This window comes from Malus domestica, chromosome 01 (assembly GCF_042453785.1).
Source record: "Malus domestica chromosome 01, GDT2T_hap1".
Classification (NCBI taxonomy): Eukaryota; Viridiplantae; Streptophyta; class Magnoliopsida; order Rosales; family Rosaceae; genus Malus; species Malus domestica.
Genome location: NC_091661.1, coordinates 29,628,113 through 29,652,347, shown reverse-complemented (window position 1 = coordinate 29,652,347; position 24,235 = coordinate 29,628,113). Strand labels below are relative to the sequence as shown.

Genomic DNA, 24,235 nt, shown 5'->3' with positions numbered 1-24,235 from the left:
CATCATTCTGCTCCTAGCCGTACTTCTGCGCCGACTTGTTGAGGAGTACGATGAACACTGGGTGGTTCAGGAGATCGGAGCTGACCATGAACCGCTTCATCTCGTCATCGACGTAGACCGAGACGTGGCCTTTGGGACCATCGGTTCTCCAGCGGAAGATCTCCGACATCGGAGCTTCACATCGAACGACTCTTTTCTGCGCGGGAGGGAGGCGGCGTCTACCGATGAGTGCAAGAGGCAGTACTGCGAGGAGTTGGCGACACGGGACAGTACCAAAATCTAGGATTTTAAAGGATTTTGTACCTTCTGATCGAGCTCGAGAAACAGATCATTCGTCTCTCTACAAATTTTGAGCTCAGCTCTCTGAAATCTTCAAACTTGGATCGCATATACGATGAAATAAAAGAAACTCAGGTGAGGAAAACGAAAAGACAACGGAACCCAGATGCTGGATTGGGGTAATGAAGAGGAGGTAAGGGTGTTGAAGAAGAAAGTGAGCGAGAACAATGTGTAGAGATAGAGAGAGAGAGAGAGATAGAGTATGTGTCTGTTCTGCTTACCCATTTCTGGGTTTCTAGAGAGAGATATTGGACTGGGATTTTGGTTTGGTGTTTCTGCAGATTCACGGTGGATAGTGTGAGATTTTATGAAAAAATGAAAGAGAACCGACATAGTTTTTTGTGTTGATTCCCACAGACGGCGCCAAATGTTGATGCACAAATTTGGAGGGATCTTGGAACAACAGAAATCCAACCGTGAATCTGCAAGTAAGTAAAGAACACAAGATGTATCGTGGTTCACCCCAATGTTTGGGCTACGTCCACACTGATATTGTATTTCTCTGTTTGTGAGGGAGATAGAGCTTATGTATATGAGGATCAGAGCTTCAGGTTTGTGAGGGTGAGGATGCCCTTTTATAGAGTAAGGGCTCCTCACTTATTACATATTTGCCCCTTCATTCATTACATAATTATATTTGAGTCCCCCGAGTATTTATACGAGATCTAAATACGAATGCCCTAAGTATAGTATAAACAAAAAATATTAAAATTAACAATATTTGTTGAGCTAAACCCTAGAGCACATTTGAGTAGCATTTGAAGATGAAGATAATCTTATTTTAAAACTATTAAAATTAAATAATATTGTTAATTAGTTAGAAATAAGTCGTCTAAAATTTATTAAAAATTATCATAAAACAAGGCTATAAATTAGGGAATAAATACTACTTTTCAATACCAAATCAACTGCTCACATATATATAAAAATATTTATTATAAAAGCGTGATGTGAAAAAAGTGAAGAGACTTTGATCACAAATTGAAAATCTGACTCAATGAACATTGGTGACTAGGTCACTAGGGACCAAAACCGATCATATTTATTCATTCTCTCTTATAATCTCCAATAATATACTCTATTTTTTATTCGTAAATAAGAATGATTTTTATTTAGTATAAGCGATATTATTTTTTTGTCGGAATAATAGATACCATAGGATAGTAAAAAAATGACAATTCAAAACCCATCGTAAATATTGGGAGCAAGAGTTGCATCTTACAAAAGATACACTGCCTAACATGTACGAGGAAAAAAACCAAAAAGAAAACAAGTGGGCCTTTGTTAAAAATAAAAAATAAAATAAAAAAATAAAAAAACCCTTCTTAAAGAAAATCACAGGAGAAAAAACTTAATAAGAAAAAGAGCGTCACACAAGATACATACTGAAGAACATAATTTCTTCTGCCAACAATGCACAACTCTACTTATCATCATTATAACATAAGCGATATTAGGAATTGAAAAAATCGAACACAAAATCTCGAATGCAGGGTTCTCATTGTTTTTTATGCACATTTGTAAAACACTCACTGATGTTGTATCGTTGCTGCTGTTGCTTTTTTCTTTGAACCCACAGAAAAAAGAAAAAGAAAAAGGAATTAAAAGGACAGACAAGAGCCAAAGAGCTAGTGAATTAGTATGCGAGGTTCCTTAGAGTTCACTCTTTCGAAACTATTACCACAATGCACGTTCAAACAGTTGAAGCAAATCCATGTCCTCATTGTTACTACCTCTCTCAACCAAAACATCCAAATTTTCTCAAAATTTCTCCGGCGGAGCACCGAGTTTGGATCCATGGAGTATCCCAATCTCATATTTTCCCAACTGGGTCCTCAACTCAGTAACAACATTGTGATTCAGAACGCCATGATCAGAGGGTACGATATCAACGGTCCGTTCGATCAATGCGTCTCAGTGTTTGATGAAATGCCTCTGAGAGGAATCAAACCCCATAACTTCACCTACCCATATGTCTTGAACTCCTGCTCTAAATTGGGTTGGTACGGAAAAGGAAAACAAGTGCAGTGCCATATTGTAAAGCATGGGTTCGAGTCAAATCTGGCGGTTGCTAATGCCCTTTTCAATATGTATGTTAAAATGCTGGATTCCTGCGACTCTGGTGTTGTAAATTATAGGTCTTTGAATGATGCCCGCAAGGTGTTCGATTATATGCGTGTGAAACCTGTAGAATTGTGGAACCGCATGATCTCACGGTATGCGAGCGGTGGTGATGTTCAGAGTGCGAGAAAGTTGTTCGATGATATGCCTGACAAGGACGTCGTTTCATGGAATTCTATGATTTCCGGTTATGCTGAAGTAAGAGATGTAGGCAGTGCAAGTGATTTGTTTGAGAGGATGCCGGAAAAGGATGTCATCTCGTGGACATTGATGATCGGAGTATATGCCAATGCCGGAGACCTTAGAACGGCAAGAAAGTTTTTCAACACAATGCCGTGCAAGAATGTGGTGTCTTGGAACAGTATGATATCAAGTTACAACCAGCATAGACAATATGAAGAAGCATTGGATGTTTTTGTGCAAATGCATTCGGAAGGTGTGGTTCCGGATGGATATACATTTGTTTCGGTTCTGTCAGCTTGTTCCCACTTGGGTGCCCTAGATTTCGGAAAATGGACACACAGCTTGATAGAAGATTGGTCTCGTTTCGGAACCATTTCAGGGACTGCCCTTATCGACATGTATGCGAAGTGCGGGGACATAAACAGAGCGTTTGCTCTTTTTATCAAGATAGGAAAGAGGGATGTATTTTGTTGGAATGTTATGATTAGATCGGTCGCTATCCACGGAAGAGCAGAAGATGCCGTCAAGATATACTCATTGATGCAGAAGGAAGGGTTGAAGCCGAATGACTTCACGTTCACCGCTGCTCTCTTCGCTTGTAGCCATGGAGGCTTGGTAGAAGAAGGCGAAAGAATCTTCCATTCCATGGATAAAGAATTTGGGATTGTGCCAAAGCTTGAGCATTTTGGCTGCCTAATCGATTTGCTGAGCCGAAATGGTCGGGTGGAGGAAGCACTACGTATGGTGAAGGAAATGCCGTATAACCCCGACATTGCTATATGGGGAACATTGCTTGGGGGTTGCAGAGAAACTAGTCACCTTAAGTTGGCAGAGGAAGTGATCGAGAAGGCTACTGAGTTGGAAACAGACGAATCCGGGGTTTATGTCCTCTTGGCTAACATGCGTGCCTCGGCAGGGCAATGGCCAGAGGCTCAAAGTGCAAGAGAGAAAATGGAAGAAAAGAAGATTTGGAAGAACACAGGACGCAGTCATGTTTATGCCTCTAATGGAACCCAGGAGCCCGACATCGAAAGCCACTCAAAATATAGAGAGAAGGTAGAACAAATTAGATTCACTTCAAACCAATGTGAGCCTCAAAAAGAATAGCTATTCACTCAAAATATGCAGCATTTCGTAAAACCATATGAAGAAATAATACACTTCTTGAAAAAAGGAAGAATTTTACTGATCAAAGACGAATTCTACAACGATGATTACATGCCACATGGCTCCCAACAGAATGAAACCGATAAGAATCCTATGGGAACGCGTCCATCGCCTACCCACCATTACACAAAGTTAAGACAGTAGTTAGGTACATTCTAAGAAGTAAGCACATACATCTCCTACCCATCGTTACAGAAAAGCAGAACAAGTTATCGTACAAAATCTCAAATATTGAGAATCTGAAAACATAACTCAGACAACATTGTACGACTCCCGGTGTCTAAAGTAACTAACAAACCTTCTAGCTAAGAAACAAGAACTTGCACAGCGCAACCACTGTTCAGACAAAGTTTCAAGAGTAATGCAAAACGCATTAGCAAATACGATCATAAACAAACATAGATGAACAAAACAGACCACAAGATATGCTTCGTTCATCTGGATAAACTGAAGGATCTCATACTAACCAACTTAAGTTCAGTTATAAGAATAATATCCGGTCTTGAGTTTAGGTATCCACGCAATGATGTCCAGACGTGATCTTCAGTATACTGAATAGTGATATCACGGTAACTTCATAATTCCTTCTTCATTAACTGATCATGTTGAACTGGAATCGGGAAAGCTGCTGTGGGATTGTTGATATAACAGGTCCATATCTCTGCAATTACGAGACACCATGAGTTTACAGGAAAATTTAGATAATATTTACAAAAAGGATTAACTTAATGAAAGGAACAAAAGGTTTAAGGTTTTCATCTTAGATTACAAAACAGAGAGATGGGTAAGCAGGGGAAATCATAACGAAGTAATTGTATAATACTTATGAATCATCATCCTGAGAATATTCTGATGCAGCAATTGTTTTTTAAGGCTTAAGACTTCAGTAAACACAAGCCAAATTCCAATGTTATGTAGGAGAGCATAAGAATTCCATATGATCATATGATCTCAATACCTGAACGTTATCATAGAGCTCAAACAATGGGACAGCAAGAAGTTTTAGGTTTTTGGGCACAGCGAAGTACTCCCTCTCAGATAAGTGAACAAGGAAAAGCTTCTTACACTCCTGCATTACCAAAAATTGGGCAAATAAAAAATCAGTGCGTGGGAAAGAGAGGAAGGGGTAATCATAGGTAGCCCAAAGTCATCAACAGAAACTGTCCAGGACTTGTTTTGACAGATTACCTTGGGTTTTGTTATGTGAGGAGGGCAATATGGGTACATTATGGTTTCAAAGTTTGGCCTCCACCAGATAGCCACGCACTCTCCTATCTGCAACAAGGGAAGGCAAGTAAAATGAGAATTGACAAAATAAAAATGCCCTAAACCATAATTTTCAAGCTCCAACATTTCAAATAGAAGTGGAGGCATGGTGAACTTGACATGCTACAAGTTCTCATAAACCAAGGTCACTTTTACGAAATTGAACACTAAGGAAACACCTATAAAAGGCCAATGTGTCTAGTAGTTATACTGCGTTTTTTGGTTGCCTTGAATGTCCATTCATCTTCATACATTTTCGCACTTCAACTCACTTTGAAGTTATTTTCTCATGTGTTTTCCGATAACCCTATAAGCTTCTAACATCATTTCTCTCGCATATATAGTCAGAGAGATAGTAAATCAGAGAATCGTACCTGCCAATCTGGCACAAGGGTAGGTGAATTAGCGCCAAGCTTGCTGGTCAGCTTTCTTTTCAACCCCTCAATTTCTGCAACATAAAGAGACCCACCACCAGATAGAAAACAAAACAAAACAGGTCCGTCTTCAACAAGATCGACTTCCGTAAAAATGCATGCACCATGAAAAGGACGAAATACAAGATAAGGTCATACCATTCTCCCCTGGCTTCAGTCGTCCACCAGGAAGTTTGCAGAATGTGTTTCCAATCTGCAGGAGAAGTATGTGGGGATGATTATGTTCCTGTACCTGCAAAGCAAAGACATGCGTTGAGCCCAGAGAAAGAATGTAATTGTCAAGACTTGTCCTTTGCATCAATTCCATGTTCAACAGCGATACAATTGACAATTATAAAAACTTGAATTGGGGGCTTGTATAACGTTGAAGATGAGAGGACCAGAACATGAAAACATAACAAGTTAAAAGAACATCTAATATACATTGCAAAGCGTTTGTGGAGCCTCTTATCAGAAACCATGAAACAAACAAATCCGGAATTCCCGAAGATGAAAACTAAAGAACCAGAGCAGGAATTCCTCATTTAATTATGCCACGAGCCATTCAGCTCAGAAAAGAATCCCCTTTTGATAATTTCTGATAAGCATGCTATCAAGAATTGTAAGAGGTCGCACTTGGTGCGATGGCAAATGTCTTCGCCCATGCGCGGTAGGTCTCGGGTTCGAGATTTGGGAGCAGCCTCTCCATAAATGGGGGTAAGGCTAGCCGACATTCACCTCTCCCAGACCCTGCGTAAAGTGGAAGGCTTGTGCAATGGGTACGACCTTTTATGCTATCAAGAATTGTGTGTAATGTACTTAACTATCCAAAAAAAATTAAACAAGAAGTGTAAGGGCATGTTATGGAACTCAAATAATGATCATTAACAATACTGTGTCAATTAACCAAGAAATACAATATGAAATCGAACAAGTTCTTTCTTTTTCCTAAATATTTCACACATACAAGGAAATTATGAGCTTTGCCCACCAAAATGAACAGTAAATTATGTGCAGAGGAGGGGCTGTTGATTCAAAGCATATACCAGTAAAATCGCTTCGACACTGGTCCGCATTCCCTCTTTCATATAGCTGCCGATTAAAAAATTAGGGTTTTAGAGCTCAAAAGAACCCTTCAAAGGGACTAACATCTAAAAATTATTGGAATCAATTAAAAGGGGGAAAATGGAAATTGAAAAAAAGGGGGAAACATACTTGACTTTCATACGGGCGAGGCGATCGGCGACGGAGGTGTCCTTCTCCATCTTCGGCTCTTTGGTCCCGAACGTGTAGCTCGACAGTGGGTACGTGTTCACCACCGCCGACGTAACCATCTCTCTCTCACTCTCTCTCTCTGAAAATCCCTACCGTCTGTAATCTTCGACGGCGATCGGTGGAAATAGAGGTGGGAGAGAGCGGAGACGGGGAGAGATTTAATTATAATTTCTCGTTGCAATAGCTCTGGCCCGTTTGATGGGTTGAAAAAAAGGAATATGTTGTGACTTTGACCCTTTTAGACAATTAATTACAGGGAGCCTTCATGAAAAGTATTTGGATTAAGTCAAAAATCATGCTAAACTTTATTTAATTAAAAAAAACTTAAATTTTAATGAAAAATCTTTAAATTTTAATAAAAATGACAATAGAACTTAAATTTTAATAAAAATGATATAATTTTAATATTAAAAAAAATTTGACGTGAGGACCCATGCGTCCTCACACTGTTTATGAAACTTTTACACTATTTATAAAACTTACGATACTGTTTATGAAACTTACTGCACTGTTTATGAAATTTACTACACTGTTTATGAAACTTAACAATACTACATCATTGTATTGTGTTTGTAACCCGGCCCACTCTCTTTTCTTCCCTTTTCTTTCTTTTTTTTCCTTTTCCCCCGTGAACACTCAAGAACTCTCTCTCTCTCTCTCTCTTTTCGAACTCTCTGCCTTCTCTCTAAACCACCATAGCCAAAAAGAACTCCAAGCACCATCACGACAAATTCCAATTTAATTGAGACCCCAAACCACCAAATACAAGACATGCGCAAGCTGGGGATCCCTATGGTACCATTGCATGTTAAATTATGTAATGGGAAGTAGGATAATCCAAGCAGGGGTTCTCGGTGAGAGTTGCTCTAATGGAATCGAACTACAACCTTTGAAAAGAGGAGGTAAAATTAGCTTGGTTTTGTTGTAATCTATTGCTAGTAATGTCTTCTAGCATCTTGGATCAAATATGGGTCTGATGGAGTTTTGGATGGGTGGGTAGGGGATGCTATCATGCTACACAAATGATATTGAGAAGAAGAAGAAAACAGAAGTCGATATTAATCATGGCGACAACTGAAACAGACACAAAAATCACAAACCCATCGATTTTTCTTGGTCCAGCCGGGGAAGCAATGAATGACAGTTGCTTCTTTACAGACGTTACTGTTCGCGATTTTTATTTTTTATGTTATGTTATGTTATTTATTTATTTATTTTGTCATTATTATTAAATAAAGTTAGTGTATGGTTTTTCATTAAAACTCAAAGTTTTCAAGCCATTTTCATTAGTTTTTCCTTAACTATAATTACTCGTTACACTTACAATAGCTTTGGCCCGTTTGATGGGCTGAAAGGAATAAGTTGTGCGCAATTAAAAAATATTTGAGTTCACTCTGTTGTTTATTGTATTAAAATGTAAGATTGACAGAATTGGACTGATAGGCTATGAATTCACATAAAGTGGGTTATCTAACTTATCTTTATACATGGGTTACAAGCTATGTCTTATAAGTCTTTGCTAATTCAATCATATCTCTAATGCCCAATCTCATCCAGCCTAACAAACGAGCCAGGTTTACTAATTAAAATGTTAAGGTATATTTGGAGGGAAATAGATAATCTCCGGATTTTTTCCACCAAGGCCACCAGATCAAGTGATCTGGACCCTTGAAATTTGAACCAACGGCTAAAGTTATTATAACTTTTAAAGGAGACCCATGTTTTTAGCCGTTTGATCAAATTTTAAGGATCCGAATCACTTGATCATGTGGCATTGGTGGAAGAGATCCGGAGATGATCTCTTTCCTATTTGGAGTGCTTATTGCAAGAACCAATCATTAGTAAAAAATAAAAAATGCATGTAAATCTTGTAAAAAACATTTGAAGTGCTTATTGCAAAAAGTACATACCTTTGTTAGCACTTGATTTTCAAGGATTAAACAACTTGTTAAAATTTATAAACCACACAATGAAAAATTGAAAAACCAAATGGGTAATTTAGGAAGACTAAATTTGTACAAATTTTGTAAATCGAATGACAAGAAAGTTGATGATTAAATTATTACTTAAGTGTTGATAACATACTTATTTTTTATTGGTGACACATTTTTGAATTATAAATTTTGTTATACCTAACGTTTCTCAAACCAAATACAATGATTAGGTTTAAGATGGCTGAAAGACCTAATTAATCCGCAAATATATTTGTTTCTCGAATAACATGATAAAAATGGAAAATTGGAAGCAAAATATTGACAAAAATAGACATGTACCTATAAACAAGTACACCATAACGATCAAATCTTTAAATAACAAGATCAAACGAGTAGTGTACAATTAATGAGTAAAAGGTCAAATAATTTGTAATCAAACATAGATTTGTCCTTTGGTCTGTCAATCGTTCTATCTGGTTGGCAATTGGCAAAGAACAACATGCAAGATGCGACCGTCTTCAACCACCCATGCAAACACCATGTGAGCCATCTTATGCTCACTACAATCCAAGCTGCTCTGCGCAGTCACTGCAAAATGCCAGCTCACTCTTTTATTTTTTTATCAAGGAGAAATTTTTTATTGTGATCGAAACACGAATGGTACATTACGTATTTTTGTATAAGTAGTGAATTTTTTTATTTTTTAAGTTATACATTTTTTAAATACACATATTTCATTATTTGTATAATAATAAGTGATATACCAATCTCGTGTTTCGATTACACTGAAAAATCTCTCTTGGTCAAGCCAGCTCACTATTTTATTATGGATAAGGTAAAACCTAGTAGATCAGGTTGATCTAGCAATTAGGGGGCGCCCGTTTGGTCGCCTATAATGGAATTTTTCTCTTCGCAATTGAGGACAAAAAGACGGGGTTTCATGCAAGTTGCATGATTGAAATGGACGTCTAGGAAGGAAAGAGTGATGTGGGCCAAAAATTTCAAGAAAGAAAGATAAACGTTGTGACTTTTGCTCAAAAAATAGACCGAACGCGTTCGAGTAATTGGCTCGTCCAATCAGGGTGCATTCATGAATCGCTTGTTCAACTGTTATCTCATATCTAAACGATTAGACGATTCTTTTAGGTACCGTTTGATACATGGGATGAGACGGAACGCGCTCGTTCTACGTTTGGTGCGCCAAAAAGAGTGGGACGCAATGTCCTGTGAAACGGATTTTAGTTAAATTTTTGTTCTATCCTTCCCCTGAAACGACTCGTTCTACCCCGTGGAACACAAAATTATAATTTTTTAAACAAAAATGCCCCTTATATATCTTTTTCGTTAATTACACTGTCTAAATCACAAAAACAAACCTAATCTGCTACCCCCTCTTTCATATCCCTTCTCTCCCGGGCCTCCATCACTACTAAATCCTCCACTGCCTCCCTTCCCCCTCCTTAATCTCCAGATCCTCCACCGCCTCCTTTTCCCCGCGGGATTTGCAGCACCATTTCCGGTTGCTGATCGGAAAATGTTGAACCTTTGGAATGTGGCATCCATGAGTTGGGCACCAGTGTCGATGAGCTTCAGTGAAGCATTTTCCTTGTAAAATCTGTGTCTAAGAATAACCCCAAATCTCAGACTCCTTGAAAGATGGAATGAACTTTGAGGGGAAGAGAAATTGGGTTTGCGAAGGAATTTGAGAATTTTTCGGTGATAGGGTGAGGATGGACCCACTGGCGAATCCATTAAGGGGCATGGGGGTCAGCTGACCCCCCGAATTTCGATGAACGTTCATAGATAACTTAGGTGCTGACTTTCCGAACTTCGGTGAATGTCCATAGATACCTTGAGTGTTGCCCTTTTAAAGATTAGAGTTGGCTTCATACTTGCCCTTTGACTGACTTCAAGCCTACCAAAACCCGATGAATGTCCGTGAATACCTTAGGTGCTGCCCCTTGCATACATTAACATGTTTGTAGTATACATTTTCAAATGACTTTAGGCCTACGAAGACTCGATGAAATGGCAATATGCATGTTATTTCTAGTATAAAAAATTTGCGCGCTGTGCGCTATTCTTACTGACCTCCCTAATATTATTTCCTATATCCGCCACTGGATGGACCAATGGAGGAAGAAGGAAGTGATGGGAAGGTAATATATAGAGGAAGGAATGGCAGGGATGCAGATGAGATCTTAGATCTGCATCAAGTTTATTCTCTGCATAACCATTGAAGTCGAAGAGATGCAAAATTTCTCTGCTTTACCTTCACTCCACCTTCGTATATACGGCTGTAAAAAAATCCAAGTTTTGCAAAAAATTCATGAGGCTGAGTTGATGGAATCAACGAAACATGGGTAAGTTTGTCATTTAGTCCTTCGTTCTATTCCGTCCTGCGTGTACCAAATGAGGAACAGGACAATTGTCCATTTCATCCTATACGTACCAAACATAGCATGAAACCTCTGTTTCGTTCCGTTCCATTCCATCCCGTCTTGTTCTGTACCGTTCCATCCCGTCTTTGTACCAAACGCTACCCTATATATCAATTTCATACTTTTAAACAAAAATAAATGCTTGGAACAAATTCACGAAAATACATGCAATTTAGTAATGCCATGTGTTGATGCACAAAACCAGAGGTCTTGGAATAACATAAATCCGACCGTGAATCTGCAAGAAATGTAAATAACACAAAATGTATCGTGGTTCACCCCAAGGTTTGGGCTACGTCCACACTGATATTGTATTTCTGAGGGAGAGAGAGAGAGCTTCTGAGGGTGAGAGAGCCTATGAATTGGCCTAAGAAATTGGCCTCCCCTAATTGTGAGGGTGAGGAGTTCTTTTATAGAATAAGGGCTCCTCACTTATTACATATTTGCCCATTCTTTTATTACATAATTACATTTAAGTCCCCCAAGTATTTATATGAGGTCTAACTACGGAGGCCCTAAGTATGGTATAAATAATAGTCCCCCAAGTCTTCAGTCAAGAGAGTCTTTTGGCTGGAGACTTGAAATTCAGTCCATGTGTGGGCCGAAGTAACTAAATGTTGTCTTGAACTGGTACTCGATATGAGGCGGTGCTTGAAGTGAAATGATGCTCAACTAGAAATAGCACAAGTTGCGAGGCTGCTCGGCTTGTGGCTTATGTTACCTTGGTTGGCTCGGCTTGTGGTGTTTGAAGGTGAGGGAGTCCCTTTTATATAATAAGGGTTCGCTCCTTAATACATAAGTATGGGCTAGAGTTGATGATCGCGACGAGGCGGTTGCTCAGTAGGCGGCGATGCTTTCTAATGATGGTGAGGGAGTCCCTTTTATTGAATAAGGGCTCAATCCTCAATACATGAATAATGGGCTAGAGTTCCCCAAGTATTTTTCATGAGGCCCAGTTGAGGCCCAATATATGGTACATAATATAATCCCCCAAGTCTTTGGTCAATAGAGTATGTTGGCTAGAGACTTCAAATTGAATCCATGTACGGGCCAAAGTGGCGGTTGTTTGGAGGCGGTATTTGTATACCCTGCACTGAAGCTTTGTAGGTAAAGCTTTGCAAGTGAAGCTTTGAAGCTGGAGCTCTGTAAATGAAGCTTTTGAAGCTAGAGCTATGTAAATGAAGCTTTTGAAGCTAGAGCTTTTGTAAATAAAGCTTTTGAAGCTGAAGCTCTGTAAATGAAGCTTTTGAAGCTAGAGCTTTTGTAAATGAAACTTTCGAAGCTAGAGCTCTGTAAATGAAGCTTTTGAAACTAGAGCTCTGTAAATGAAGTTTTTGAAGCTGATTGACATGAGTGATGCTCATGGATGTTGACATGAGTGATGCTCATAGATGTTGACATGAGTGATGCTCATGAATGTTTATGTATGATTAATATGAGTAATACTCATGAATGTTTATGATTGACATGAGTAATGCTCATGAATGTATATGTATAATTGACATGACTAATGCTCATGTATAATTTTGAAGTACTGGACGTACTTTTGATCAACTGGTTGATGATAATAGCGGCAGAGTGCTGAATAATTTTGGAGTACTAGGCGTACTTTTGATCACCTGGTTGGTGATAGTAGCGGCATGGTGCCGAATAATTTTGGAGTACTGGGCGTACTTTTGATCACCTGGTTGGTGATAGTAGCGGCAGGGTGCCGAATAATTTTTTGTAGTACTGGACGTACTTTTGATCACCTGGTTGGTGCTATTTTGGGCTTATGGGCCTTCACCATTCACACAACATTCCAGTCCATTTATTTTGGGCTTTGCCTTTTTTTTTTTATTACCCTCTGATGGGGTTATACAGATGCCTCTGAAAAATAAGAAAAACAAATTACATCATTCTGGTGGGGTGTTTATTCCTTGCTTTTGCAGTGTCCCCATGTGCCTCCCTTTTGCTTTCTCTTTATTTTTCTTTCTTTTGGCAGATGACAGACAAGGGAATAACGCCATTTCCTTTTTTTGCTTTTGCTTTCTGCTTTGCTTTTGTTTTTTATGCTATGTTTTTGCTTTTCCACCGCATTCTCTCTGTCTCTTCACCTGGCAAAAAAGAATCATGATAGAATAATAATAGGAAGCTTTATCTTTTTCCTCTCTACTGTCGATCTGGGTGAAGGTTATGGCTTCCTCTAGAAATAATTGTTGACTGCATAGTTGTATCCACAACGGTAATGTTAACTGCATAGCTGTATCCACAACAGTAGTGCTTACTGCATAGCTGTGAGAGTCTTTGATTCAGTAAAGTAATATGTTTTCCTCACCAACACAAAAGCAGAGAAAGTGGCGTACTGGAGGAAAGCCTTCCTCTTTTCCTCACCAACACAACCCGTTTCAACTTTTTCTTTTCTCTTTTCTATTACACGCTATCTGTCTCTTTCCACCTTAATTTCTGCTTTAATTATTCTGTTACTGCTCCTTTAGCACTCACTTCCTTTCACTCTTCCCTCAATAAAGCTAGCAATAGCACTAGTGTCCAATGCATTAGGATTTGTCGAGGCAGAAAGTGCTTCGAAAATCATTGCATTGCACGCTGGAGCAGGTATTGCATCAGATAAGCCAGTCGATGAATCATCCGCAACTGGAGTTGTATCGCGTCTGACCAGAGTTTCTGTTGATGCCGACCTGTAGTTCGACAGCCGGTGGTCCCCGCCCACCATGCTGAAGCTGATGATATGGCTTTCGTCGTCAAAGATCTTCAATCTCTCCGTGCTGCTGTTCGCCGGATCAGAGCACCGCCAGACTTCCCCGAGGTAAGGTGTTAAGTTGGTGAGTGATCCGAAGGTTAAGATCATAAACTGCCGAATCAGAGCACCGCCAGACTTCCCCATTGGGTTGCAGACAACATCAATTGTCGCCTTTCCTTTAACCTTGGTGTCCTCATCCAAGGGAATGTATGCCATTTCTTTGCATTGGTCAAACAAGTTGTACTTGGCCGTCTCGCTAAAAAAGTTTTGCAGAGCACTCACATATATTGCTACAAGAAAATGAGTCATCCCGAGGCTTGCAACAACTGGTGAAAGTGGGCCACCGAACAATATCAAAGAGAAAAAACCAACTCCAGTGAGAAGTAGCATTGTAGGTGTGATCTTTGCAGCAACTCCCCATCCATACTTTTCGAATATAACTTGGCTGAGCAACATCATTATGAATGTTGCTATTCCAGTGGCTGTTGAGAAGTCGCCCGTGAAAGAAGAGTACTTATTTGGGCTTGGAAAGTGCACGAGTAGAGTAGCAAGAGAGAGAGAGAGATAGAGTTTGTGGTGTTTTGTTTGAAGAGGTGAAAGAGATCAGAAGCAAGAGAGATGGAGGCCAGGCACGTGGTCTGTGCAATTGCAAAGAGAGATTGAGTCAGAGAGAATGTGGCTCCATAGGTTTTCTGGGTTCTTGGGTTTTTGCAGATTCAAGGTGGAGATAAAAAAAAATGAAAGAATCGACATAGCTTTTCGTGTTGATTCCCACAGACGGCGTCAAATGTAAATGCACAAAACCGGAAGTCTTGGAACAACGTAAATCCGACCGTGAATCTGCAAGAAATGTAAATAACACAAGATGTATCGTGGTTCACCCCAAGATTTGGGCTACGTTCACACTGATATTGTATTTCTGAGGGAGAGAGAAAGCTTCTGAGGGTGAGAGGGCCTAGGAATTGGCCTAAGAAATTTTAGGGCCTCCATATTTAGACCTCGTATAAATACTCGGAGGACTTAAATGTAATTATGTAATAAAGGAATGGGCAAATATGTAATAAATGATGAGCCCTTATTCTATAAAAGGACTCCTCACCCTCACAATTAGGGGAGACCAATTTCTTAGGCCAATTCGTAGGCCCTCTCACCCTCAGAAGCTCTCTCTCTCCCTCAGAAATACAATATCAGTGTGGACGTAGCCCAAACCTTGGGGTGAACCACGATACATCTTATGTTATGTAAATACATCTTATGTTATTTACATTTCTCGCAGATTCACGGTCGAATTGTGAGGGTGATGAGTCATTTTATAGAATAAAGGATCATCACTTACTACATATTTGCCCCTTCCTTTATTACATAATTACATTTAAGTCCCTCAAGTATTTATACGAGGTCTAAATACGGAGACCCTAAGTATGGTATAAACACCATGTAATAAACGCACTACATGGATGTTATGCATTAGCTTTATAATTCAAGAAAACTCATAAAAGATTATATTAAGGAGACTCTTTCAAAAGTGAGAGTTTCGTGACATCTATGCCACTTCATGTTTTTGAAAAAAATATTTTATATTGGTACGAGAATGAACGTTAAACTGTGAATTGAAAAAAAATCTATAAAAAATCTCACTTTAAAAGAATCTTCTTAATATTTCTTGGGACGATACATAGCTGCATGAATATAATGTTAGAAAACTAATTTCACACAACCTTAACAATAACAAAATGGCATCTTAATTTTGTGCTAATATTTTTCTCGGAACAATCTCAATAAATTTTATGAAATAAATATTCAATTAATTGAATTTTCAACAATTTCTAATCCGACGTGAGTGACTTCCTCCTCCCCAGAAAAACCTGCAAAACCCCATCTGATCCACCCGCCACCAGCGTGCACTGCTCCTCACCAACTTGTCGCCAGCACACGCTACTCACAAACGCGCCTTCCTCCTCACCGCACCCACCACTACTGCCACCGGCAGCCACCGCCCCAAACTCGTGGACCCAAATGGGCTCGCCCCACCTCTTATCGTACACGAAAAGCCGGTTATTTTCCGACCCGCATCCAATTAGCCCTCCGTTTCTCCACACCGATAACCCAACAAAGCTCCGACTGTTCGCGTGCCCCTTGTACGTCTCAATCGCCCGCGAATCCTCCGTGTCCCACAGCTTCAAACACCCGTCCGTTGCAGCTGTCACCACCGTACGGCTGTCGAGAAACCGCACGTACGTCACGGTTTTCCTGTGTCCGTCGAAGACCATAACCGGGCCCGCCACTTTCCGAACATCGTAGGCGTAGGCCTTCCGGTCCGCGCATCCAACGGCCAGAAGCGCGCCGCCGAACGGATCAAACTCCACGCAGCAGACCGGACTTCGCGCGTCACTGGGCTGCACACTCGCCACGCATTCCCCGCCCTCGCAGCGCGGGTCCCACATCTGTAGTGTCCCATCGTCGGAGCCAGACGCTCCGAGAACCGGATCAGAATGCGAATAATCCACGCTCCAGACTCTGCGCCCGCCGTGCTCGTCGCGCTCGAAGATGGGTAGTTTTGTTTTGATGTCGTATTCCGTGACGACGCCGTCGTAGTCGCCGGAGGCCATGACCCGGCCGTCGGATCCGGGCCGCCAGCGGAGGCTGCTGAGCTTGGCGGGAGTGCAAATGGTGTAGTCGCATGCATCTACGTGGTCTATCAAATCCGCCATAGTATCACTTGAACTTCCACAAGTTTGATTATCGTAATTGGGCAATAGAGATTTCAGGCTGTAAACTCTGATTTTTCTGGCGATTCCGCCGGTGGCTAAGACGGTGTTTGATGGGTTGAACTCGATTACACCGAGGGTGTTGGATGCGGCGCCGCGGCAGTCGTTGGAGGACACAACTGTCGAGAGACTGAAATCCCATTCACAATTGTTGAACTCTGATCTTTTCTCTACTTCTTGTTGTAGTAATTTACCTTCCTCTGTGCTTTCTCTTTCTCCTGAAATTCGTGGTTGGTCTGGGAAATGGAATCCTGAGGAGAAGCTTTTCATTTCCCATTCATATCAAGTGGAGTGGTGGTAAGGAAGCGTAATTTTAGGCTGCCATAAACCATATACTAGTAGTGAAGAGGGATGTGGATAAGTCCTTCAGATAACTACGTAAGTAGATAGGGAGGGTAGCAAGCTAGCTATTATATATAATCTTACTTTTCTCCCTTCTTGTTGTCAACTTGTTGATAAAGTTTTCAAAGCCCAAACATATTCATTACAAATATTATCAATATTGTCTCAGCTTAACCACCTATTATTAAGTGTTTGGTTTATCATAAAAGATCTCGGTGATATTAAGAGTGAAACTTTCATATATGAATTGCATATTATTTGTAATATGACCAATGTGGGATCCTATATGTTCTCCAACATGCCCTCTCACGAGTGACCCCAGACAAGGTCACAAGGGAAACCAATTTCCACATCAAGAACCGATCAAGTTATTATACCGATACTAACGCCAATCTTTTTTAGAGCTCAGTCCGTATTCAATCTCTGGAACCAAAGTCAATCTTTTTTAGAGCTCGATTAATATTCAATCTCTAGAGCCAACACCAATCATATACATGTTAATTGTAAACTATTTTACGGATCTTATTCTCCAACACTTGTTTCATATAATCAATTCTTCATGTCTGCCATTCAATTTCCCAACTGTATAGTGTGTGTCTACACATATATACACACACATATGCCAATATCTCTTATTATCATTCCAAAGTTGAATTGGAGAAGTGCATTTTAAATTTTTTGAAAATTACTAATAATTAAAAAAAAAAATAGATGATTCAAACGTTGAACTTTCATATAGTATGGACCCCGCAACTAATCCTAAAGCCTCATTGCACTTATATAGAAATTGACTCTCCAACTAATGCATGCAGGTGATATGTTAGTAGATGGGATATTTATGCAGTCCCATGCAAGATGAGAAATTTTTAATTATGACAGAAACACAAGTAGTACATCACGTGTTATAATAAAAGTGGTGGAAAATTTTATTTTTTAAGTTATTAACTTTTTAGCACACATATCATACTATTTGTATAGTGACACGTGGTGTACCACTCCGTGTACAGGTCACACTGAAAAATCTCTCTATGCAAGAGATATATTTTTCAGTGTGACCGGTACACGAGGTGGTACACCACGTGTGTCACTAAACAAATGATGAGATATGTGTGCTAAAAAGTTAATAACTTAAAAAATAAAATTTTCCACCACTTCTATTAAAACACGTAGTGTACTACTTGTGTTCCCGACACAATTAAAATTTTTACTTCGAATTGTGTTCTCTCCCACTGCACAAAAACAGAAAATCTGTGAAATGACATCATATATAGATTTTGAAACCACCGTCAAATCATTGCGTATATTTCATAGATTTCTCTACTAATTTATCTTGCCATTTATATTTTTTTTTTCCGCTAGATCAATGAGTCATGTGCAGTTACCTGTAAATCATGCATTTCTTTTTTGGTCGATCTTGTAAATCATGTATGTACATATAGAACTGAAAGAAATGGGGTTTTATGGCATGTAGTATAATATTCTAGTGGATAGAGTGTTGGATTTTTACGCAAACAATCTGGTTTTGAAACTCCACCTTCCTAAAGTAATGTAATAGTTTCGAACCCTCTTCTATCTCATTAATAAGACTAAATTTTAAATAAAAAAAGGGGTTTTATGGAATTTCCAAAATAGAAACCAATAATTATTCACACTTATACTACTTTTTTAGGAATTAATTTTTATTGATTTTACAAGAGATGAGTAGTAGGACTGGGGGTGTATATTTAATGCATATGGATGAAAATATATAATAAAATTGGTGGCGAAGGAGCAGATCAAGAGAAGGTGGAGGCCAGAGGGTCTTTGGATTGGAGGGAGTGTTGGACATTTTTGTGCCTCAATTTTACTTATGGGAGAAAGTGGACAGAGTCTCTTTGTCCCCCTCAGCATTACGTGGTCTAAGCAATGCCTTTTATCCTCATCCCCTTCGATTCCTTCCCCCCCTCGTGCTTTGCCAACACTTTCTCAACCTCACTTAAGCTCAAAAACAAGTATGAAACTGCGTGAGAGAGAGAGAGATCTAAATTGATTTTATTATCAAAAGTAGTTTTGGAAAATGAATCCCATTAAAGTTTTGTATAGGAAAAAGACTTGTATCTGTCACTTAACAACTACTTGTCTAATCGTTTAGTAAGGACACATTATCACTATTGTATTCATCACGTAACAACTAGTTGGTATGACTATTTAATATCGACACGTTAACACTATTGACGTATGATTCCCTTCATATTACTGATATTATTGTTCGATGCTTCCAACACATTGTTTCCCTTCTTATGATGTGGTACCATGTTATTAATTGGTCCGCCTAACTAAGGGTCAAGATCAGAAGATGATTAAGTATGTTTTTTATTCGTATATACAAACAATATTAAGATAAGGGAAATTGTACTTGAGATATATGGTGTACGAGAGTGAATGCTCGTTACTTACTAATCTACAAATAATCCCTTTGCATTCCGTTTTAATTTGGGTTCGTTTTCCACGCACTTGAAGTGTTGGTGCTTGGGCATACTGCATATATAGAGAGAAAAAAAAAAAAAAAAAAAAAAAAAAAAAGAAAGAGGGCAGGACTGGGAATATGAAATCGGCTGGGGAAGGTAGGTTTTGGGGTGGTTAGGTTCGCGGGGGTTGTGGCCTTGATTTGGACAATAGTCGGGGGTGTCAGGGTGTGGCATGAATCCGGTGGGGAGGAGAGATGGATAGGTGAATGTTGGTGGTTTGGGGAGGTGGCCAAGGGCGGGTAGTGAGGAAGAGAGCAAGATAAAGGTGCAGATAAATAGATTTCGAGTAATAGGGATTAGGGTTAAAAACGGATGTGTGAATAGCATTGTCCTTTTTTTATATATTTTGGCAGTTACATGCTTCTTTTAGAAGTGCTTTTTTTTTTTGCGTACATCGATATTTTTACACTAAGGGGAGGGAGAGTTCGGCAAAGTCACACAATGGGCAGCCTAATTTAGTATCAAATTCGCCGTCACGAGATTCAAACCTAAGATCTCTCACTTTTAAGTGAAGACGAATAAAAGTGCTTTTAAAATCACTAAAAGCACTAAAAATATTTTGGAACTAGCAAAAAGCACTTTAAGTGCTGTTGAAACCCAAAAATAATTTCACCAAATGAACTTTCAGTTATTTTAAAAATACTTCCAAGCAAAACTATTTATTGGAGGAAGCAAATGAGGCATTGGGTATGAGATGCGTGTAATAATTTCACCAAATGAACTTTCACTTATTTTAAAAATACTTCCAAGCAAAACTATATATTGGAGGAAGCAAAGGAGGTTCAATTGGCAAATGAGAAATTGTATCCTCTCGTCAGTTTGTACGGGAAACAGCTTGTAACGCGCAAGTTGGAATTCCTGAGCGTGTCTGGAACAAGACACTTGATAGAGGTACAGAGTTAAAGTTCAGGTTGGAGGCAGTAGGAAGCAGCCGGGAAAGAAATAGGCATGACAAAAAGTGGTTGCTGAAATCACTGGCAACAGACCAAAAAAGCAAGAAGAGCAAGATGCAATGCTGGAATCTCCTTAGCGCCTTCCTGAAGGACGAAATTCATCAGTTTTGTAGATGGTATTATTTTGAGTGAAAAGTTTTGTATTTTGTATTTCCGGTCTCCATCTTTCATCGTTTGTAATCTCATTTTGCACTTCTCGCAAGTGTATTTTTTTTCTCCTTTTAAATATATAAAGTTTATAGAGCAAAATAAAGAGAATCCAAATCGGATCCAAAAAAGAGAAGGAAAAAAAAAACACCTGAACCAACTATTGTCATAAATTCCATCGTAAAAAAATCTTAGGTCATAAATAATAATCAGACCCAAAAATGAAGTTAATTAGTGGAGTACTGTTAAGAAGATTAAATTTTATAAACTAAATGACATGAAAGTTAATGATTGGATTATTACTCAAACGTTAATAAACGTATTCATTTTCTATTGATGACATATCATTTAATTTACAAATTTAACCTACAAAATTAATTTCGATTAAATGGTGATGGCGTTTAAATACAAAAACTGTAATTAATAATCAAAAGTACAACAACGTTGGCGTTGGAACGAGGCCAAGTATTCTGAGTTTGACTGAACTCCCGCAGGTTGCGGTCTCTGCAGGCTGAGTCATACGAATTATATTCGTTAATTGTACATTATGCGATCAATTTTCATCAGATAATGTTTATATTTAATTTTAAATAAAATTTTTTTTAATGATTTTTAACTGCATTATATACTATGAACGAATATGATTAGAAGATTCTCGGAATCATCGAGACATACACACAGAGATGGGAGAAGAGCACGTGCCCAAAAAAGAAAGTAGATAGATTATAATTATAGATAGAGAGACAGTTAGTTGTGTTCTGTCATTCTAGTAGGTAGGGCGGGAGACTGGTAGCTGTAAAGTTAATAGGCCCGTTTTAGTAATTTGGACAGCGAAGAATCAGGCATTCTTTTTCGGAAATAATTAGAATTTAGAAACAACACCAGCACAAAAATAAAAATAAAAACAGAAACATTTTTTTCTTACAATTATTTGCAGGTGTGGCCGCCCAACACCCACCGAGACCAGATGACTGACACACCCTCCTCAAGAACCAGAACTCTAATGTAATCCGTTTCTCTCTCTCTCCCTCTCTCTCTCTCTATCTCTCTCTGCATGTATCATCATATCATCTGCTGGCTGTTTTTTTGTTTGTGCTTGAGCTGTGAAGTGAATGGATTGAGATATGGATAGATCTGGTTGGTGCAATTAAGCATCAAAATTCTGGTCAAAATTGGATTTTTAAGCAGCCATGAATCCAAATTGTTCGAATTTGTAATTGGATTTGGAAACTTCGAGATCTAGTAGTGTAAAGAAGGTTTGATCTCTTGATTTTGGTCATGGAAATTTTGTTTTCTGCATTAAATTATTAATTCAGCTGCAAATTGGATAAATTCGCCAATGAAATCAGCATTTCTGTGTGTTTTTTTGGTAAAAAATAACTGGTCTTTGGCTGATTGTTTGTTGTTATTATTGATTTATTTTTGCAGAAATACAGTATTATTAAATCAATTAAAACCTAGTATTTCTGATTAATCCCCAGTCAGCCAACAAATATGTGTTCTTCAGTTTGCAATCTGCATGATGCTGTAAAGTATGTGTGCTCTGTTATATCTGTTATTTCATCCTTTGCTCTTTCGTTTCGACAGTTATCTGTGTCTAACTTTGCCATCTGTGACTGTGAGACTCCGATACAAGTCCTCAAGGCGATCGTTTAATTCGAGCGTTATTTTCTTTAGAAATCGCAGGCCTTGAATTGTAAATGTCGGGCTGCCGTTTGTTTTGGTGAATTGTAGATTTGGAGTGTTGATTTCGTTTGCGTGTTTATGTAGAAATTGTGACGGAGTAAGGCTGTTTGGAGGTGGTTGGGAAGCTGGTGAAATGGAAGACGGTGGCCTCCCTGTGAGTAAATGGAAGGACCTGAACACTGACATACTACTAATGAGGATTTTACAGTCTTTCGACATCTTTGAGTTAACGTCGGGCATTGCTCACGTTTGTAGTGCGTGGCGCTTGGTTTGCCGTGATCCTCTGCTGTGGAAAAAGCTTGATTTGTCGATGATGAAATCGGATTTCATCAAATCACAAGTGGAGCCTTATGTCTATGTGACAGACTCGTCCGATAAGACACTGACTCGTATTTTGAAGACTTCATTGAGTCTCAGCCGGGGAAACATAATGACATTGGTTTTCCATTACAACTTATTTGTGAGCGATGATCAGTTGACGTATACTGCTGAAAGGTAACTCATTAAACTTGCATCTCAATGTTTTTTTTACCTTTTCCAATTATGATTGTAGTTTAGAACTTTAATCCCACCTTCCGTTAATGTTTGCATATCCGCGTTTACATTCCATAGCTATAAAAGTAATCTCGTGTGTCGCGTATAAGAGCGTTAATTCATTTAACATTTACAATTTACCATGTACTATATTTCATTTGGAAGCGTTTATTAACTCATTTTTCCGCAAAAACAATTCTTTCTCAATATCTTTCCAATTCAAAAGATATATTAGCAAACTCTACATCTTTTACGTTATAGGTTCCATCTCCGCAATTAGAACTTCGTTTGAATTTAGTTCACTTCAGGACATATGCATCGATGAAAACGTTATGTTAATTAGCACAAATAGTATTAAATTTTGGGTATTGGAGTTCTGGCTTCCTTTCTTGTTTTTCAGATAGTATGCTTTTGTAGTGCAAGCTGTGATTTACGAGTGATTCACCCGAAAGTTTATATGCTAGCGTAATGTCAAATGTTGGAAGGGGGAATATGAGGTGGTTTCTTTTAATCACAGGTGCCCACAGCTGAAGCGACTGGTTATGCCGGCTTGGAACAGAATAAAAAAGACTGGAATCTGCAAGGCCATTCGCTGCTGGAAAGAGCTTGAATCGCTAACAATGCCTAGCATAGCGAATCCCCCGTACCTCTTGGAAGAGATTAAAAGGAACTGCAAAAATTTCAGTGAACTGAAGATCATGGGTCCTTGTGATATGTTCTTTGCTTCAACACTAGTTGAACATCTTCCACAACTGAAGGTGCTAAGCCTCCGGTGCACGACGCTCTTAAAGGATGTTTTGATCTTCATCTTGGATCACCTAGAACACCTGGAAGTTCTCAACATCTCACATTGCCGTCTAATCGAAATTCCTCCGCCTCCTGCAACTAGGAGACTTGTCAGAAATCTCGATCCGCTTATTCTCGAGAAGGCCTCTCGGTTGCAAAGATTTTTAACATGCATGCAGGACTCTTGCGTGATGTGCCAAAGGACCAAAAACGACGAGGGAATCATGAGGTGGTATAATTACGAAGGGCTATGGAAAGAAGATGAGGTGAGCTCCCTAGCTTGTTGATTACAGCAAGAGAATGTGACTGTAACTTTTCGTGTGGGTTAGAAACTATAGCTTGCTTTTGTAATCTTTGATGACTGTATTGCCTTGTGAACGAATAAAACTCCGTCTCCTCTCTACATGATGAAGAGGTTTTCTTTTCGTTCTAATTAATGTGTTAATACTGTACATAATGTGATTACTGTAATTAATTAAACCGAGGACTCTTGCGAGATGTGCCAAAGGACCAAAAACCGTCTGACCGTATACAACTTGGAATAGGGTCCTCTCCGGATCCTTCAATCCTGTCCGTTCAAATGAACATCAAATGGCTAAAAATTAAATAACTAATTTTTTTTGCTTTTTCTTG

The 24,235-nt window shown here is 39.0% G+C and overlaps 4 protein-coding genes across 7 annotated transcripts; 2 read left to right on the top strand and 2 right to left on the bottom strand.

Annotated features, from left to right (window-relative positions):
• The first annotated feature begins 1,833 nt into the window (after positions 1 to 1,833).
• On the top strand, positions 1,834 to 3,837 carry LOC103440472 (pentatricopeptide repeat-containing protein At3g29230-like). Its single transcript, XM_017333999.3, has one exon. The coding sequence runs from the start codon at positions 1,981 to 1,983 to the stop codon at positions 3,748 to 3,750; it is 1,770 nt and encodes a 589-aa protein (XP_017189488.2). The 5' UTR covers positions 1,834 to 1,980; the 3' UTR covers positions 3,751 to 3,837.
• Positions 3,805 to 7,018, bottom strand: LOC103440483 (pre-mRNA cleavage factor Im 25 kDa subunit 2-like). The gene is made up of 7 exons (XM_008379177.4): positions 6,705 to 7,018; positions 6,536 to 6,581; positions 5,649 to 5,742; positions 5,451 to 5,524; positions 4,999 to 5,085; positions 4,769 to 4,879; positions 3,805 to 4,471 (listed from the first exon to the last, which is right to left on the bottom strand). The coding sequence occupies exons 1-7, from the start codon at positions 6,821 to 6,823 to the stop codon at positions 4,403 to 4,405; spliced, it is 600 nt and encodes a 199-aa protein (XP_008377399.1). The 5' UTR covers positions 6,824 to 7,018; the 3' UTR covers positions 3,805 to 4,402.
• An 8,495-nt stretch (positions 7,019 to 15,513) lies between these two features.
• On the bottom strand, positions 15,514 to 17,053 carry LOC103440494 (WD repeat-containing protein RUP2-like). Its single transcript, XM_008379188.4, has one exon. It carries the CDS (start codon positions 16,915 to 16,917, stop codon positions 15,706 to 15,708), a length of 1,212 nt encoding a protein of 403 aa, XP_008377410.1. The 5' UTR covers positions 16,918 to 17,053; the 3' UTR covers positions 15,514 to 15,705.
• Positions 17,054 to 21,356: 4,303 nt separating this feature from the next.
• On the top strand, positions 21,357 to 24,035 carry LOC103440503 (F-box/LRR-repeat protein At3g48880-like). Of its 4 annotated transcripts, XM_070826773.1 has the most exons (4): positions 21,556 to 21,852; positions 22,025 to 22,128; positions 22,367 to 22,777; positions 23,334 to 24,035. In XM_070826773.1, the coding sequence occupies exons 2-4, from the start codon at positions 22,091 to 22,093 to the stop codon at positions 23,887 to 23,889; spliced, it is 1,005 nt and encodes a 334-aa protein (XP_070682874.1). In that variant the 5' UTR covers positions 21,556 to 21,852; positions 22,025 to 22,090; the 3' UTR covers positions 23,890 to 24,035. The 4 variants fall into 4 exon arrangements, with proteins under 4 accessions (XP_008377421.1, XP_070682881.1, XP_070682874.1 ...); XM_008379199.4 differs by lacking the exon at positions 22,025 to 22,128 and having other exon boundaries at positions 21,357 to 21,601; XM_070826780.1 differs by lacking the exon at positions 22,025 to 22,128 and having other exon boundaries at positions 21,468 to 21,601; positions 22,184 to 22,777.
• Positions 24,036 to 24,235: the final 200 nt, after the last annotated feature.

Coding starts and splice junctions, on each gene's coding strand:
- LOC103440472 (XM_017333999.3), top strand. CDS start 1,981: ATGCGAGGTTCCTTAGAGTTCACTCTTTCGAAACTATTACCACAATGC.
- LOC103440483 (XM_008379177.4), bottom strand. CDS start 6,823: ATGGTTACGTCGGCGGTGGTGAACACGTACCCACTGTCGAGCTACACG. Junction 6,582..6,704: donor CTCGCCCGTATGAAAGTCAA/GTATGTTTCCCC, acceptor TTTAATCGGCAG/CTATATGAAAGAGGGAATGC. Junction 4,880..4,998: donor CTCACATAACAAAACCCAAG/GTAATCTGTCAA, acceptor TTGGTAATGCAG/GAGTGTAAGAAGCTTTTCCT.
- LOC103440494 (XM_008379188.4), bottom strand. CDS start 16,917: ATGAAAAGCTTCTCCTCAGGATTCCATTTCCCAGACCAACCACGAATT.
- LOC103440503 (XM_008379199.4), top strand. CDS start 21,564: ATGACTGACACACCCTCCTCAAGAACCAGAACTCTAAT. Junction 21,602..22,366: donor TCAAGAACCAGAACTCTAAT/GTAATCCGTTTC, acceptor GTGTTTATGTAG/AAATTGTGACGGAGTAAGGC. Junction 22,778..23,333: donor TTGACGTATACTGCTGAAAG/GTAACTCATTAA, acceptor TTTTAATCACAG/GTGCCCACAGCTGAAGCGAC.